At 37.2% G+C, this 19,321-nt stretch overlaps 1 protein-coding gene across 1 annotated transcript in view; it reads left to right on the top strand.

Moving 5' to 3' along the window:
* The first annotated feature begins 10,809 nt into the window (after positions 1 to 10,809).
* Positions 10,810 to 19,321, top strand: part of LOC101899367 (uncharacterized) — a 134,004-nt gene continuing 125,492 nt past the window's right edge. Inside the window, exons 1-3 of the mRNA XM_059129829.1 lie at positions 10,810 to 11,688; positions 11,731 to 11,916; positions 12,076 to 12,239. Of these exons, the coding sequence (XP_058985812.1) occupies positions 10,918 to 11,688; positions 11,731 to 11,916; positions 12,076 to 12,239 (1,121 nt within the window). The 5' untranslated portion in view covers positions 10,810 to 10,917. The remainder of the gene's footprint in view (positions 11,689 to 11,730; positions 11,917 to 12,075; positions 12,240 to 19,321) is intronic.

The following is a 19,321-nucleotide window of genomic DNA, read 5'->3' as shown; positions in this document are numbered from 1 at the left end:
CAACGAATGTTTTCTCATCAGTAAAACCAAATTCGGCAGTTCACCACTTTCGGCCAAGCGAAGCAACTATTTAGCTCTTTTGAGTCTATTTTCATTCTGTTGCGGTGTAAGTTCTTGCACTTTTTGGTATTTCAATGGCTTTACGCCGAGCTCATTTTTCAATATTTGCCGAATGGAATATTGCGATATGTTCAGCTCACGAGCCATTTTTCGGCCACTGCGACGCGGGTTTCGATCAAGTCGCTTATATAGTTTTCGAACCATTTCTGCTGATGTTGCTGTTTTTTTCCGTCCACTTCCTTGACGTCGGGCTTCGCTACCAGTATCACGGTAATGAGCGATGGTACGAGACACAAAGGATTTATTCACATTTAAATGCTGGAGTGCTCTAACGATTGCCACTAGTGGTTCTCCAACCAAATATAAAGAAATCACACTATCACGCTTGAATTCCATTACGAATAATTTTTTTTTCTGTAAAAAACTCACCAAAATCACCTTTTGTGCGCTTGTGAACAATGTAATCAGCTGTCACTGGAATAATTTTAACAGCTGTCGGACTAGTGGATTAGAAATGATAGCAGTCTGAAGTTGGTTGCAGTTTTTTCATTTCACGCTGTAATCACGCTATCTTTGAAACGAATTGAGATAGAAGGCTAAAATTTTGCATGCATGCATAGTTTACCATTAGGCAGGTTAAGTTCGTAAATGGGCCATGTCTGTTCACGTTTTCGTATAGCCCCCGATATTCGTTATTTTCATGATTAGAGCGATATTATTTACCGGAATTATTTCAAATTTCGTATCTGAAGTTCGTAACGGGTACTACAAACTATGGCAAAAAAAAAAAAAAAAAATAGTATGCAGGTTCACGTCTTCGTATAGTCCCCATATAACCGTACCTCCCGATATTCGGTGTTTGGGTGATTTCAGCAACATTATTCAGTGGAATCGTTTCAAATTTCGTATTGGAAGGCCTTATTGGGTACTACAACCTATGGCAGAAAATTCGTATGCAGGTTCACGTCTTCGTATAGCCCCATATAACGGTACCACCCGATACTCGGTATTTTCCTGATTTTTGCGATATTATTCACCGGAATTGTAACAAATTTCGTATTTGAAGTTCGTAATGGGTACTATAGTCTATGACAAAAAATTTCGTATGCACATCCACGTCTTCATATAGTTCCCATATAACGGTTTTCATTTAAGTGGTAGTTTTCGGATTTTTTTTTTTTTAATTTTCAAGTTCCTTCCAAATGGTGGAGGATATTAAAAGTTCGGCCCGGCCCGAACTTAGCTGCGTTTTTACTTGTTTAGACATGCTTCCTAACCATAGAATACTTACTAAAGACCTCCTATCTATAGAAACCCAGTTAATTATCTTGACCTATCAAAGAACTTCTATTCAGAGAAGTCCTGTAGAAACCCTTCATCCAGAAGACCTCTAAGGGACCTTTTAAATTTCTTCTATTCATCGAAGACCTCCAGAAGGTCTCTTATCCACCGGATTTTACTTCGATCAACAATATACACTTTATGGAGTCTCCGACAAGTATTCCGAGTGGTTACCATGGGAATTAGGAAATAAGAAGATCTTGGGGGGAGCAATAACTCCACACGTGAGAAATATATTTACTTTGGTAAATATCCGCTTTTAAAAGTCAATTTTTGAACAATTTCTCTGGATGCATTCTCAGCCATGAATTAAACATCTACTGCCACACACACACACACTCACTCACATTTTATCTCCCATATAATGAAATTCATTTCAATTCAAAATCTTACCACTCAACACTCGCCTCAGCTGCATTGTTTGCAAAACTTTCAATTACAAAATAATAGTATAGAGTTTTGTAAAAAGGGTATTATTGTTCCAAATTTACACTTCATTGTTGTTGTTGCTTCTGCTGCAGCAACTCTCGACTAAACTTTAAAGATACTTTGGCAATTTTATATCCAACACAGAGAGTAGAGAGTGTACTTGATGTGCATCGGCAATGAGTATGGGTGTGTGTGTGTGAGTGTGTGTGGTTTCGGTTTGGTTGCCTAGAAAAGTGTTCAAACTATAACATTCACCACAATAAATCATGCTCTGCATCGAAAATTCAATACAACCGAGCTCGTCTCCTACTCATCATAATCCCATTAGGACAATCAGTGTTAATTAACATCTCAATTTTATAAAACGCTAACGCTGAATAGATGAGGTATTGAAAAATCAAACTTGGTACAGAGAGAGAACTTACAACTTCATGGAGTGATGAAAGTACAATGTTTTTTTTTTTTTGGGTTCAGAAAATAAATGGTTTGCCATTTTAATATAATTGAATCTAGAAAAAAAAAACTATATTTCAGATGCCAAATATTTTCGGGAGAGTATTTAAAAAATCCACATTTGTTTGTACCGAAAGTCTTTTGGAAAATATTTAAAAAAAATCTATTTTATTGTACTGAATGTCCTTTGGAAAATATTAAAAAAATTCCTCGTTTGTTGCCCTTACATTTTTTACGAAAATATTTTTGAAAAATCCTCGTTTGTTGACCCGATATTTTTTAGAAAAATATTTTTAAAAAATCCTCTAAAAGTCTTTTGGAATATTTAAAAAAAATCTTAAAATTGTCCTCCTTTTCATACTCTTCTCCAACATTTCCAATTCCAACAAACACCCCTTGGCAAACATACTTCCACAATTGAAATCAATTGAATTCCCACATCGTGACACTTCATGAATTTATCATTATTATTATTATCAGTGTTTAAAATAATCGCCGAATTTCCCACTAATGTCCGCCGTTTACTAGAGATAACATAAACGTTGTGGCTATTACGTGTGAGCATTTCCAACACAGTTTAGTGTCCTCGGCACAGGTATAAATTGTCAACTAATCTCAAATCAGGAATACATACGCACGACAAACACAGCAGCAGCAGCAGCAGGGAATTGCTGGACAAAACATATCCACCAATGAAATTTAATAATGACATTCGGACTATTTGGATAATATCCCCCCTGGCCTCCCGCCCAACGCCGTGTACAGTTGGGAATGTGGTTGTTATTTTAGCCGATCTAATTGAATGGTCAGCATAAAAATGAGATTGTTTGAATGGGTGAATCATTTAAGTGCAGGTATGAATATTAGGGTGTTTCGAGAAAGGAAAAATATAGAGACAACCTGCGGAGAAGATCTGTCGAAGGCCTTTCATACGTAGAGGGTCTTCCATCCGCAGAAGACCTCTCAAAGGTCTCCTATTAACAGAAGACCTGTAGAAGGTCTTCTATCCGTTGAAGATCTGTGGAAGGTCTTCTCTATCTGAAGAAGAAATGTAGCAGGACTTCTATCCGCAGGAGACCTTTTGGGAGGTTCCATCCGTAGAAGGCCTCTCGAAGGTCTTTTATACGTAAAATGTCACCTATCGACCTGTAGAAGATTTTCAATATAGAAGGTCTTCTATGTATAGAAGACCTGCAAAAGGTTTGTCAAATGTCTACTATCCTATCCTACCTGCAGATGGTCCAGTTAAAGGTTTTCTGTCTATACAAGACTTCTTAAAGGACTTTTGTCTATAAAAGACCTCTTTAAGATCTTCTGTCCATAGAATACCTGTTAAAGAACCTCTTTTAATAGAAGACCTGTTAAAGAACGTCCTTTAATAGAAGTCCTGTTATAGGTATTTGGTTTATGACCTGATAAAGATATTATGTCTATAGAAGAAGTGTTACAGGTCTTAGTCTATAGAAGACCTGATAAAGGTCTTTCGTCTATAGAGGTCCTATTAAGGTCTTCCGTCTACAGATGCTCTCTTAAAGGTCTTCTGTCTATATAAGACCTGTTAAAGGTTTCTGTCCAGAGAATACCTGTTGAAGGTGTTCTGTCTGTAGAAGACCTTTTAAAGGTCTTCAGTTTTTAGATGACCTGTTATGGGCCTACTGTCTATAGAAGACCTGTTAAAGGTCTTCTGTCTATAGAAGACCTTTTAAAGGTCTTCTATCTTTAGAAGATCTGTTATGGACCCACTGTCTATATAAGACCTGTGAATGGTCTTCTGTCTATAGAAGACTTGTTGTAGGTCATCTGTCTATGGAAGACCTGTTAGAGGTCACTTTCCTATAGAAGACCTGTTAAAAGTCCTCCGTCTATAGAAGACCTATTAAAGATCTTCTGTCTATAGATAACCTGTTGAATGTCATCTGTCTATAGAAGACCTGTTAAAGGTCTTCCATCTTTAGAAGACCTGTTAAAGGTCTTCCGTCTACAGAAGACCTGTAAAAGACCATCTGACTATAGAAGACCTGTTAAAGGTCTTTTGTGTATATCTTTAGAAGATCTGTTGGACCCACTGTCTATATAAGACCTGTGAATGGTCTTCTGTCTATAGAAGACTTGTTGTAGGTCATCTGTCTATGGAAGACCTGTTAGAGGTCACTTTCCTATGGAAGACCTGTGAAAAGTCCTCCGTCTATAGAAGACCTGTTAAAGATCTTCTGTCTATAGATAACCTGTTGAATGTCATCTGTCAATAGAAGACCTGTTAAAGGTCTTCTATCTTTAGAAGACCTGTTAAAGGTCTTCCGTCTATAGAAGACCTGTAAAAGCCATCTGAATATAGAAGACCTGTTAAAGGTGTGTTCAATGTCTCCACCGAAGGCCTGTCAAAGGGCGTCTATTCATAGAAGTTCTGTCAAAGTCCTTTTATCCATAAAGACCTTTTAAGGACCTCTAAAAAATGTATTCTATCCACCGAAGACCTTAAGAAGGTCTTCAGGGAAGACCAGTGAAAGTCTTCTAAATTTGTGCAGGTCTTCTATTGTCTCTCTAAAAAGAAAAATTTTCTGCGATAGTTTTGTATCCACAGAAGACCTTCTTACGGCACTCTAATATTACTGCCGAACAAATAAATAGAATTTTATTTGTGGGTCAGTAATTTAGACGAAAAAAAAAAACTCTCCAACTAACAAACATTAAAGTAAATGTACCTTTACTGGCTGCGTTCCAGTTCTTGACCACATCTCTTAGTTAATCACACACATGCACACACACTAACATACAGCACTGAGCATTTGTTATACTCCAATGATGCGATGATAAAACAATCGAGAGAAAAGCCATTGCCCGACCGACCATTGTGGACAAGTGGACGAACGAATGCTAATGACCCACAGGCGACTAATGCATATCGTTACATTTCCCACGATATCACCCGCTACCTCTCCCCCCGCCTCCTTCCTGGCTTCCGCCTGCATTCCCCATATGCTGATGTACTTTAATTTTAATTTCATTTAATTAAGATAAAAACCCGCAGCAACAAATACAAAACACAAAAATTGTTGCAAAAAAACAAAACAGTAGAGAGAGCGAGTAGAAACTGAAATGTGAAATTAATTCAGTTTATGGAGATTATGTTAACGATGTCCTTGGGTTATTTACATACCTAGAAAATACGATTCATTTACTGCAGCAATTGCATTTTAGATGAATGAATGCGAGCGTACGGGCTCGCGGACTTCGGCGAGTTAATCAGTATTGAACAAATAATGCAAATTTAATGGTTAGGTATTTGAAGGGGAAATAAAACAAAAACAATTATCCAATATATTTAAAATATTTTTCAGTTAAAATTTTCCTTTAAAACTTTAGAGGCGAGGGGTACTCGTGGAAATAAGACGAAAATCGGCATACGCCTTTAAATAATCAATACTCCCATACTATGGAAAATTGCCTATAGCAAATCCAAATAATTCTGGGACATATAGGTTCACTAGTGTTACTACCTTCCCTTAAATTGATCAAAAACGTAAATCCTATATAAACCAAATTTATTAGGCGAAGAGGGTGAATGATTGAATTTATACCAAACTTAAAAATTGTAACAATAACACCCTGCGACAAAATTTTTTCAGACAAAAAAGACACCTTTGGGAACTCAATATGGGATTGTCCCTCTATGGAATAGGTTTTGAAGGAATGGGCCAATATTGTCCATGTCGTATAGGACCCAAATGAGTACGATATAAATATAACTGTGTGAAAGTTGAAGAGAGTTGGATACTTATATCGCTTTCGTTGAGCGTTTTTTCTTTTTAGGTACCAGAAGAAATAGTACGATCTCTACCATCTTTATAACAATTCTTCTGTTGATGGAAATATTGAGATTAACCAAGTCTGAATGGAATCGGATGATAATTTCCCTTTTTACGAGCTTCATTGTTATTCAAAATTTTGACCGTTTGTGGGGGAGGTACCAGAAGGAGTGAACCGATATATTCCATCTTTACAGCAGATCTTGTGTTGGTAGAAATAATGGGATGTGTGTAATTTGAAGACAATCGGACTCTTACTTTACATTTTATAAGAACTATTATATTCAAAATTTTGACCCTTTGTGGGGAAGGTACTTGTTTGATTGGATCGTTATTGTCCATTTTCTCACCTGAGCTAGCACTGATGCAAGTATTAGGATTTTCAAAGTTGGAGCAAATTTTTCTGTGCAGTAAAATATTTTATTGAAAATGTTGATCTTTTGTGGGATGGTACCAGAACGAGTCGACTGGCATTGCCCATCTTCGAACTCGATCTAAGTTTGAGAATAATATTAAGATGTACCAAGTTTGGACCAAATCGGATACTATCTCCGAGAGTTATCGTACGCACCAACCAGACAGACGGATGAACGGACATCGCTAGATCGACTCCGAATGTCCTGAAACGGATTTGGCTCAAAGAGACCTAAGGTCTAAAATCGTCAATTCGATGAGGCACGTTTTTGCCGTATCAAATGGTATTTACCCTCAGTAGCCATATGGCTGAGGGTATAAAAAGAATGAAAGGGGTGACGGAACTTATCTTCTATTTTTAGCTCTACTTTCACAATCTACTGAGTTTTTCTTTTTTGTCTGAACTTAGCGCTGTTTTAACTTTTTCTGTTTCACAATTCAATATACGGTTGGACTTCGATTTTCCGGTCTCTATGAAGACTAACATATAATAAGCTAAGTTATTCAATTCGAATAAAATACAAATCCTAAGTTTGAAGAGATTTTAAAATTTGGTATTTAATGTTCGCAATAGATAAAAACCACGGATAACTACCCTCATATGTCTTCATTTTCCTTTAGCCTTTATATAAGAGTAAACTTTTTTTGTGTTTTTTTTTAAGACTTGAACTGCATCCTCCAACCGATTTCACTGACATTCTTCATAATTAAAACCCCAGTCTGTAGGCATATACAGATGATATATATCATTTGATAGGGCTAAACGTTTGGTGTCCAGGAATCCGTCCGTCTGGCTGGTGCGCACGATAACACTCGAAGGGAGTATTCGTCTTGGTCCAATCTTCGTATATCGTGATATTATTGTCCTACTTAGATCGAGGTCAGAGATGTGTAATATTCATCCGGTACCTTCCCCACAAAAGGTCAAAATTTTCGGAAAAAAATAATTAACCTAGAAGAATAAGATATGATCATTGTATTACGTTTAAGCTTTCCCAGTCACGAAAATGACCAATATCTGCTCACTCTATCAATACCTTAACCACGATAGGGTACAATATTGAAAAATCATAACTTTTATAAAATGTGGAATAATTGCTTTAAAATTTCCACAACTGGACCACATTTTCAATAACCATGATGCTCATGGAACGCGAAAGAAGCATTCGATTATTTTCAAACATCGCACATACCAATATATTTACAAACACAGGATTTGAAGGGGAGATGGGATATGGTACACTACTCTTTAAAGTACTCCCTAGCAAAGGGTCGCAATTTTGTATATTTAGAACCCTTATAAATCGCGATACTGGTCAGTTATTCTGTTCAAACTAAGTATATATCAATATTCGACATACTTTTTCTAACCCCTCCCATAAGAGGTCAAATTTTTAAATTTTTAACAATTAGAAAAAAGGCAAAATAACACTGTGCAACAAAAAAATTAATAATAATTACAGGGAAAATCCAGCATATTATTAAAGTAGAGCTAAAAAAGATGGCACGTGTATCGGCGTTTTTTATGTTTACTTCGCAAAAATAACCTAAATATAGGAGACAAATATAGGAGACAAATATAGGGGCCAACTCCCCCCCCCCTCGCTCTTCCACACTTTTGAAAATTTTCGGACTAAGATTCCTCGAAATTCGTACATTTTAGGTATATAGTGTCTTCGGAAATATTGCAGATAAAAATACGAGAAATATTTTGGTCGAAAAATTTCATCATGTTTTCCTCTAATTTTTTTCGATTTGGCGCTTGAAAGCAACATAAAATTTCGTTTTAGGCAAATTCTGACAAAGGAAGAAATATTTTACACAAACTTTCAAAATAAATCTCAGAATAAACCATATATCTAGGTGCAGTAGTTTTCGTGAAAATTACCTTTGAATTGCATGTACTGTAAGTGATAATGATGTGTTTTCTTTTTTACTGTGAATTGAATACGTATTCAATCCAAGTCAAAATTTCCCCTTAACACTTCATTTTTTGGGGAAAGTGTCAAAGAAGGAATTATTCTAGATCGAATTTCATTGTAAGTCTCTGAACAAAAGAAAGTTGTATATTTAGTATATATCATGAAAAAATATACTTTGAAATGTATGTACTCCAAGTGAAAATTATGTTGGCTTATTTAGCTGCTAACTTAGTACGTTTTCATTCCATGTCAAGAACTCCCTTTATACTTCATTTTTTGGGCAAAGTGTCAATGGAAGAACTATTCTAGATTGAATTTCATTGGGAGTCTCCCAACAAAAGAAAGTTGTATTTTTAATATATATCATGAAAAAATATACTTCGAAATGTATGTACTCCAAGTGAAAATTATGTTGGCTTTTTTTAAGTGCTAACTTACTAAGTTTTTATTCCATGTTAAGAACTCCCTTTATACTTCATTTTTTGGACAAAGTGTCAATGGAAGAACTATTCTAGATTGAATTTCATTGCGAGTCTCTGAACAAAAGAAATATGTATACTCAATGTGTACCATGAAAAAATATCATCAATTATTGTTAAAGAAAAAAAAAAAAGTTGAAACATTTCAAAAAATAAAATCCTTAAACAATTCTGTTAACATTTTAAAAATTGGGGTCTATACTACGTGGGCATTGTTTGCCATATTCAAATTCGAAACTTGAAATAAGCGGTGAATAATGTAGCTAAAATCATCAAAATATCATGTATAGGGAGGTACCATTATATCGGAGATGTACGAAGACCTGGACCAGCAAATACCAAATTTGAAATAATTCCGGTGAATAATTTCGCTAAAATCATCAAAAAACCGAATATCGGGAGATACCGTTATATGGGGGCTATATGAAAACGTGGACCTACATTTACGAACTTAACCTGCCTACTGGCAAAATAAATATGTGTGCAAAATTTTAGCCTTCTATTTCAATACGTTTGAAAGATAGCGTGATTACAACAGACAGATTGACAGACAGGCTGACAGACACAAAGACATACAGACAGACATGGCTAAATCGTTTTAGAATTTAACGCTGATCAAGAATATATATACTTTGTTGGATCTGACATAAGTATTTCGAGGAGTTACAAACGGAAAGACAAAATTAATAAAATATATAAAAATGGGTCATATCGGTCCACTTTTCGGTATAGCCTCCATGTAAGAATTACTCCAATTTCGAGTAATTTCGTCAAATATTGTCCTTTTGAATTCTTATTGTACAAAAACGCAAAAAGGCTTGTCCGCAGGCAACATTCTTTGCGTCAATTGAATTTTGTACGGGAACAAATGCAAATCAATGCGAATAATCCGTTGTAAAGTGGACCGAGCCATGCCTAACTGCTGAGAACGGCGTTTTTGGGATGTTCTTGGGGACCTCTCAACACTGGCTCGTACGGCAGCGATATTCTCGGCTTATCGCCTTGGTCGACTCTGATTAGAAAGAGCCTTACCAGTCGAAAATTTTTCGTATAAACGCTTAATGGTGTTCTTAGAGGGCGCACTTCTCACATTTTTTTTTCACAATTGACTTCTTCTGTTGAATGTAAATTTCCTGTACACCAATTCCTAAACGTATGAGTGATAAATTTCATATATTTTATATTACTCATACGCGGAGTTTTCATACAAACCTGAGTCCACGGAAATAGATAAGAAACTAGTGCCTACGATCGACTAGATTGGCACAACTCTAGGTACAGCCCTTTTATAAAGATACCCCCTGGTTTTAAATATTGCTAAGGTCTTGACGATATTTTCCAAACGATTCGGCTTTATTTTATTTTTTACCATTTCCTTTCTTTTTCTATTTCCAGGATTAATCCATTATGAAAATCAACTATAAAAGCAATAATTCCAAAAAAAAAAGAAACAGTTAACCAATAAATATTAAGAAAACTAATTAAAACATTGAAATCGCGATTATGCAAAAAAGTGAAATAAAAACCAAAATCCGAAAAAAATATCTTTCCCACTCGACTTCGAAAAACAGAGAAACAAAAAACTTTAATTACGCAAAAAAAAAACGTGCATATATTACGGCGCATTGGAAAAAAGATTCACAAAAGTAGTGCATACTTTGAACCACTTTGAAAAAACAAAAACTAAAAATTAGTGCATACTTTGAGGCACTTTACATAATTTTTTAAACTAGTTTCTTTTTGCGTTGGCCTTTTTTGTGCATACGGCGTGTGTGTTAGTGTGTCATTAATACGGGAGTGAAAAAAAAAACAAACAAAACTAGCTTTGCCATCCACCCGCGAAACATACGCAGCATTCCACAGCCGGGTTTTTTTCTCCCTTTGCGTGTGTTCGCGTGTGTGTATTTGTTCGTGTGGGCCTTTTATTATAGCTGTGTTCATTATTAAACTCCCTCGTCTAGTCTATAAGCCGGAGGGTGACGGTGTTGGAGAGGCCAAGATAAACTCAAAATTATGCGCGATTATCCCTCAGTGCCAAATGTTTTTCGTGTGGCATCCTCGCACAGTGTTGACACAGACTCAGTTGCTGTAGTAGTTGGGCCCGGCAACGGTGATATAAAAACGGCAAATGCTAATTTTTCCGCAGGCCAGTTAAGGCAACACAAACAAAAACAGCAACAACAACAGCAACAAAATGGCAATATTAGTGGTCACCAGCAGCCATTAGTCAAGTCCAGTGGTAACCCGCACCACCATCCCTCGACTGCAGTAATAACAGCATCAGCATCAGCATCATCGAAATCAGCAACTTCAAATCATGGCTCAGCTTCAGTGGCTGCAGCTGGGGCGACAGCCGCATCAACACCAACACCAACACCATTGTCTACGTCGGCGTTTTTATCAGTATCTTCGACAAGTCTATTGAAAACATTCGGACCAAATAAATCCAGCGATGATTCCCAACAACGTCAGCAACAGCAACAATTCAGACAGACGGCACACGCTTCCATAGAGACGCCAGCTAGCAGTAGTGGTCTGCTGGGCACGTCACAATTGTATCTGCATTCACCCTATGCCACATTGCCAAGGAATCCCATTAATATTTCGCAATCGTCTTTGTCACTGCATTCGGTGGCGGCGACCAATGGTGGTGACATCTATGCTCGACAACAGCAACATCAGCAGCAACCATCCCACAATCATATTTCTTTAAATTCCAACCACAAACAGAATTCAATTGGCAATAGCAGCACAAATATTGCAACAACAACAACACCGGCACCAGTGGCCAGTGACAACAATAACAAAAAACACAACCCGGAGAAGAAAAACAACAATACTCCGCCAGACACCACTAATGAGGGCAAAATGATGGGTGTTATAAATACAATTTCCGGTAGCATACCCTCGACCGGTTTCCCGCCCATCGACCATGGTCACACCAACGCCACAATCGGACCAACACACATGGGTGTGAATGGACGCACCATGTCGGTGGCCAGTGATCTAAATGCCAGCATGAATAATTCATGTACTAATCTCAGTAAATTGAATGGTCTTTCACAGCATCAGCAGCAGCAGCAACAGCAGCAACAGCAGCAAAGATTTTTGCAACAACAACAAAAGATGTTGCAACTGCAATCAACAAATATTGCTGCTGCTCACCACCAGCAACGTGACTTCCGACAAGTTCCAGCACCTGCACAACAACCAACAACAATATCCAATCTGGAGGAATTTACACCCTACCGACGTTCGGTTGTACCACCCTGCACCTCAACCATGGAACGTAATACTGGAGGATATTTATGGATTATAACACCTGTTGCTGCCAGGTAAGTACAACAAATGACAAAAGAAAGACGACAGAACCAAACAAAACAATGGCTGTGGACTAAAGTCTAGCAAAAAAACAAAAACAAAAATGAAAGACGATGATGATGAAGATGACGATGAGAATGCGACAGGGCAATAGCCATGACAACGATGTCATCATTAGACTGGCAGGTTGTGTGTTTAGGTTGTGCGGTATAAGAAAAACAAACCCATAGAACTTCAGGTTGGCAAACACCAGCAACAACAACAACAAATGTGGGGTGAACATGTCGATGTCAATGACAGCAAAACATTGCAAAACAAAATCTGTGTCAGGAGAGTAAAGGTTTAATGGTTGCATGATTTTTTCATAGATGTATGTAATTTAAAAATTTTCAAGATTTTCACTGGATGTCAGGGAGTTAACACTGGGAGGATCGGTTTATCAAATAAGAGCAGATATATTAAGATTAAGAAGTGCAGACACTTTTAAACATTTAATGATAGTTTTTATACCCTTAGCCATATGGCTATCATTTGATACGTCCAAAACGTGCCTCATCGAAATAAGGGTTTTAGCCCTAGGTTTCTTTGGACCAAAAATTGTTTTAGTACATTTGGAGTTGATCTACAGGGTGAGATAAAAAACAAAGTCAAACGCCATAATTTTTACATTTTTCTAAAAATGTCGGAAATAGCATAAAATTTTAGAATAAGTTTAGATTTCTTCGAATTGGTCACCTTTGGCACGAATTATGGCCTTCAGAGGCCAATGAAACCGTCACACGCTGCCCGATTGTTGCTCTGCGCTATTTTGGCCCATTCCCGGCAAAGCGCTTGCTTGAGGTGATCGACACTTTTGTATTTTTAGTGCCAACCTTGCTTTCCAAAAATACTTCAGACACAATAGTCCAACGAATTGGTATCCGGAGATTTTGGTAGCCATTGTGCGCTGGAAATGAAGCGAGGAACCTCATTTTGTAACCATTCTAGGGTGGCTCGAGCTGAGTGCGATGGAGTCCTGGAAGGAAGAAGTTGGAATATCCAAGGTCTGCGGCCAAAATGTTTTCATGCCCAAGGCTTTAATACACCATCCAGAATATTTTCGCGATAATATTCGGCATTATTAATATGAGCGAAGAGCGACCATCGACTGTTGTGTTGGCCCACACCATCACTATGGCCGGCGCTTGAGTTCTGGTGGCCAACCGAAGGTGCACATTTTCAGCTGACCTCTTTGGCAAGTAAAAACGATCATTTTGTTTGTTTACAAACTGCTGGACAACGAATGTTTTCTCTTCGGAGCGGAGAAAACCAAATTCGGCATTTCACCACTTTCGGCCAAGCGAAGCAACTCTTTAGCTCTTTTCAGTCTATTTTCTTTCTGTTGAGGTGAAAGTTCTTGCACTTTTTGGAATTTCAATGGTTTTACCCCGAGCTCATTTTTCAATATTTGCCGAATGGAGCATTTCGATAAGTTCAGCTCACGAGCCATTTTTCGAGCACTGCGACGCGGGTTTCGATCAAGTCGCTTCTTAATTTTGCGAACCATTTCTGCAGATGTTGCTGTTTTCTTCCGTCCACTTTCACTTTCTTGACGTCGGGCTACTCTACCAGTATTGCGATAACGAGAGATGGTACGAGACACCAAAGGTTTATTCACATTAAAATGCTGGAGTGCTCTAATGATAGCCACTTGTGGTTTTCCAGCCAAATATAAAGAAATCACACTATCACGCTTTAATTCCATCACGAATAACTTTTTTCTGGAAAATTCTTACCAAATTGACAGCAGTCTTAAGTTGATTGCAGTTTTTTCATCTCACCCTGTATATTCTTAATCCGATTTCAGGTTAATTGTGCAAATAATGTCTAATATCAGCCCAAATTTGAATTTCGGGACACTCGTTTCCATTTTGTGCAACTTGGCTCCGATATATTTGTATACCCTCAGCCATATGGCTACAAAGGGTATATATCATTTGATACGGTCAAAACGTGCCTAGTCGAAATAACGGTATCAGACCCTATGTCTCTCTGGACCAACATTTGGAGTCGATCTGGCGATGTCCATCCGTCCTTCCGCCCGTCTGTCTGTCTGGCTGGTGCGCCCGATAACTCTCGAAGGGAGTATGCGATTTGATCCAAAGTTGGTACATCGTAATATTATTATCAAACTTAGATCGAGTTTGAAGATGGACAATATCGGTCCTTCTGGTACTTCCCATACAAAATGTCCAAATTTTTAAAGAAAATAATTAATTGCACAGAAAGAGATAGGATAATCCGATTTTGCTCAAACTTTGCAAATCCTTTTATTTGCTTCAGTGCTCGGTCATGTGTTGAAATGGACAATATCGGTCCACTCCATCAAGTACCTCCCCCACAAAATGTGGACATTCTCGAAAGATTTTTTTATTGCACAGAAAGACCATCCAGTTCTCTTCAAATTTCACTCATCCCATTATTTTTACTAACACATGATCTGCTGTGAAGATGGAATATATCCGCGCACTCCTTCTGGTATCTCCCCCACAAAGGGACAATTTCAATTTTGAATATCCATAAAACTTTTAAAACGCGAAATTAACAACCGATTTCATTCAGACTTTGTAAATCTCAATATTTCCATTAACACAAGATATGTTATAAAGATGGTAAAGATCGGACCATTGCTTCTGGTACCTCCCCCACAAGGGGTCAAAGTTTTAAATAACCAAAACTATCATTAAATCCGAAATAAGCATCCAGTTCTCTTTAAATTTCACAAATCCCATTATTTTCACTAACACAATAACTTCTGTGAAAATTGGATATATCGGAGCACTCCTTTTGGTACCTCCCCCACAAAGGGTCAATTTCAATTTTGAATATCTATGAAGCTCCTCAAATGCGAAATTAACATCCGATTTTATTCAAACTTGGTAAATTTCAATATTTCCATCAACACCAGATCTGTTATAAAGATGGTAGAGATAGGACCATTACTTCTGGTATATCATCCGCCCCCCACAAAGGGTCAAAGTTTTGAATAACCAAAACGATCATTAAATTCGAAATAAGTATCCAGTTCTCTTCAAATTCCACACATCCCATTATTTTTACTAACACAAGATCTGCTGTGATATATATTGGCGCACTCCCTCTGGTACCTCCCCCACAAAGGGTTAAAATTTTGAATATCCATAAAGCTCATATTCCTTTCAGACTTGGTGCATCTCAATATTTCTATCAACACAAGATCTGTTATAAAGATGGTAGCGATCCGACGGTTTCTTCTATAGTCCAAACCTGGGACGTCGCAATACTTATATAATATGTATTTAGGTCCGATACCAAATGGACAATATTGGCTAAATTTGGCTATACAGATAAACATTTTCGGGCTATACATACCATATAACGGTACCTCCCTATATTCGGTATTTTTATGACTTTAGCGACATTATTCAGCGGAATTGTTTCAAATTTCGTATTTGAAGTTCCTAATGGGCACTACCGCCTGTGGCCAGGAGGTCCACGCCTTATATCTCCCTATATTCGTTATTTTAATGCCAAATTATTTACGGAATTGCTTTAAGTTTTGTATTTTAATATTGTAATAGCCTATGGAAAAATTGGCTATGTATGTCCACATCCTCGTTTAGATCCCAATGTAACGGTAATTCGTTTTTTTTTATGAGTTTAGCAGTATTTTTCAACGGATTTTTTTTTCGAAAAATTGCAAATTTCTTCCGAATGGTGGCGGAAATTTACAGTTTTTCATTTTCGTATCTGACTTTAGCGTGATTCACATATTACGATGCACGATATTTGGACTAAATGGGCTTCTTTTGAACAGGATGAAACTATTTTTATTTTGAAAATCGATGATCTATACTTACTTTTCTTTCTTTCGCAATTGTATATTTATGTATTAGTCTTATCTTTATAGTTGTCATTGTGACGTCATTAATCGTACTCTCTCACTCACTCGTATTTATAATTGCTGCTCACTTTATGATTTTTATGGATTCGTTTGGTTTTGTATAGGCTTTGACGAAAGAGCGTGGTTTCCCTTTCGCTTCGAGTGTTGTACAATATCGGGGATTGCGATTCCCGACACTTCCGCGTATAGATAAGGAGCTATAAATACGAGTGTGTAGGAGGCCAGATAATTAGAATAGTTTCACAGCTAGGAATGTAAGTTTTTATTCAACGATTTCTAACAACTAAATTATCTACAGATATAATAAAACAAGTAAGCAAAGGCTACAGTCGAGCGGGGCCGACCGTTGAATACCCTACAACACTATAATAAACGATACAGTTTACATAGGCGAGATACTCGAAAGAATTCCACAAGATATTGTGACAAATAATAAAAGAAACCATCAGGTTTCGTTCTCTAATTTTCGAATAATAGCAACTTATACTAATTTGCTCATTTCCAATTTATTGGTAGATGTTGCACGTAAATGGTCTTCCTAGATCTGAAACCAATATTTCCCAAAGACCTATAATCTCTCAGAAGTGGCAAAAGATTAACATTTATTATTGCTTTTTGACTGAAACGCATCTATGTGAGATACAGACATTTGACTATATTCTTCAACGAAATCGGCGTTAACGAAATAGTCAGAAGTGCGTCTTTCCTGCATTTGTGAATTCTCCAAAAAGTCACTGGAATGGACATTTTCGTATTTTGTCTACAAAAGTTGGCGAGCTATTCACACATTGAATATTTTTGGATGGCCATCCAAAACTGCTTGGCTTTTGCAATGTCCGGTAATCCCCATTCAAATGTGCGTGAGGGTCGGGCGATAATTACGACCTGCTGACATATGGCGATCATCTCCAAAAAGAGAAGACTTCTATTCTGACCCTCATCTGATCCCCATGCAAAATTTCGTAAGGATCGGGCCATAAATGCGATCTGTATATGATATCCTGATATCCTAACTACTTAGTTTTGTTAGCTGTAGAAATATTACCAAATGTTTAATTCAAAATGAAAATATGCCAAAAATATGACAAAATTAAAGAAATATGAGAAAATTTTACAAAATCAATATTTTCATCTTTAGAGAGATATTTTTATGCGATTTTTTAGACGATTTTTCTTTCCTGCCAAGAGGCCATTCTGAATTTATGAGAACTGTCGAAATCAGTTCAGCCGTTCTCGACATATAAGAGATTTTTCAAGCGTATCTTCTTTGATAGACATAAGTATATATCGCACATATTTTGCTATATATCCGATTTGTTGGATGTTAACATCAATGTAGAGATCAGAAGTAACCTTGTCATGGCTTTGTGATTTCGCAGGGATTTAAAATATTCGCGGTTTAATGAAAAATATGGTCTATTTTACCCGCTAAATATTATCCGATGACCACCCAAATTGGAAGGCTTCTTCCCCGCCCTAAACTCTAGCTACATGCGAAATTCCGCGTCGATTGGTCTATAATTGCGACCTGTATAGCTACTGCAAAATCCGACATTTTTTCAGTATTTGGTCCATTTCAACCCCTAAACATTTGGCGATCATCTCCAAAAGAAATAGGCGTCTATTCTGAACCTAACCCCACCTTCGTGCAAAATTTCGTAAGGATCGGGCCATAATTGCGACCTGTAGCGTGATTACAAATTAACATGGACAGACGGACAGACGGACGGACGGACATACATAGCTAGATCGACTCAGCTCGGCGAGCTAGGAAGATCCATATATACTTTCCTATATGGGAAACCAATATTTCGAGGTGTTACATAAATTCTGGCCCTATCAAACTTATAATACCCCCAACACATAGTGTTGTAGGGTATAATTAATATATTAACAATTTAAGTCTTTACCATTTAACAGTTACTTGTGTTTTTCTAATTTCCTCAATGAACTCAGTTGCATTGCCAAAAAAAAAAAATTGTATTTCTGCCAACAAAAAAAAAAAAAAAAACTTCGACATATTTAAGTATCCTAAGATTTGGGGTTTTTCGCCTCAGACTTAGAAATAACCGATGCAACAAAAATTGAATTCGTACAGTAATCCAACCGACTTTTCACAGTTTTTGTTTGTTTGTGTTGTTGTTGTGTAACGTTACTATTTTTGCTTCTGCTACTGGTCACAATTACGTGTAAATCTCATTTGATCCAAGCGTTTAAACTTAAACGATTTTATAACCTATTTGACATCATGCTGTGCCATTGACTGTGTACGTACACAAACACACACACACACACTCGTTGGGGAGCATAATACGGGCGGGCAGCCAGGCAGACAGACTTTGCCAACCACAGCTGAGATGAGCAACAAAAACGGGAAGACAGAGGCAAAGAAACACATTTTTTTGTATTTTAAGTGCCTCAAGTCTTTTGGAAATAACCCAGATGAGTTAGAGACACCACCCACCCTCCTGTAACAACATTCAGCTCCACTTGCAATTTTTGTACTGCTGTAATAAAACGCACAGCAGCAAAGGACACATTGGGAGACAACTTAATAACACTGTGCGAGAAATATAAATTTTTATACCCGACAACACTATGTGTTGGGGGTATTATAAGTTTGATTGGGCCAAAAATTATTTAACACCTCGAAATATTGGTTTCGCACATAAGAAAGTATATATCGATCTTTCAATCTCGCCGAGCTGAGTCGATCCAGCTATATATGTATGTCCGTCCATCCGTCTGTTCGTCTGTCCATGTTAATTTGTATAACGCTACAAGTCGCAATTTTGGCCCGATTCTCACGAATTAGAAAATGAAAGTGGGGGTATGGTCAGAATAGAAGCCTATTGCTGGATGATCGCAAAATAATTAGGGGTTGAAATGCACCAAAAACTGAAAAATGTCCTGATTTTGCAGTTGGCTTTTTATTTATTCTGATTTCATTGACGAATATAGCCAAATATCATAGATGAGCATATCATATAGATGGGTCTAAATTTTCAGATACATAGGCGCCTTATGCTTTTGGAGACGATCGCAAAATATTTAAGGGGTTTAAGAGAACCAAAAACAGAAAAAATTTCCTGATTACACAATTGAAACCAATCGTCACGGAATTTTGCATGAGAAGAGAGTTAAATACAGCGAAGAAGTCTAGCATTTTGTATG

Source organism: Musca domestica, unplaced genomic scaffold (assembly GCF_030504385.1).
Source record: "Musca domestica strain aabys unplaced genomic scaffold, Musca_domestica.polishedcontigs.V.1.1 69, whole genome shotgun sequence".
NCBI classification, from domain to species: Eukaryota; Metazoa; Arthropoda; class Insecta; order Diptera; family Muscidae; genus Musca; species Musca domestica.
The sequence above is the reverse complement of the archived record's forward strand: the minus strand, read 5'-3'. Positions and strand labels throughout refer to the sequence as shown.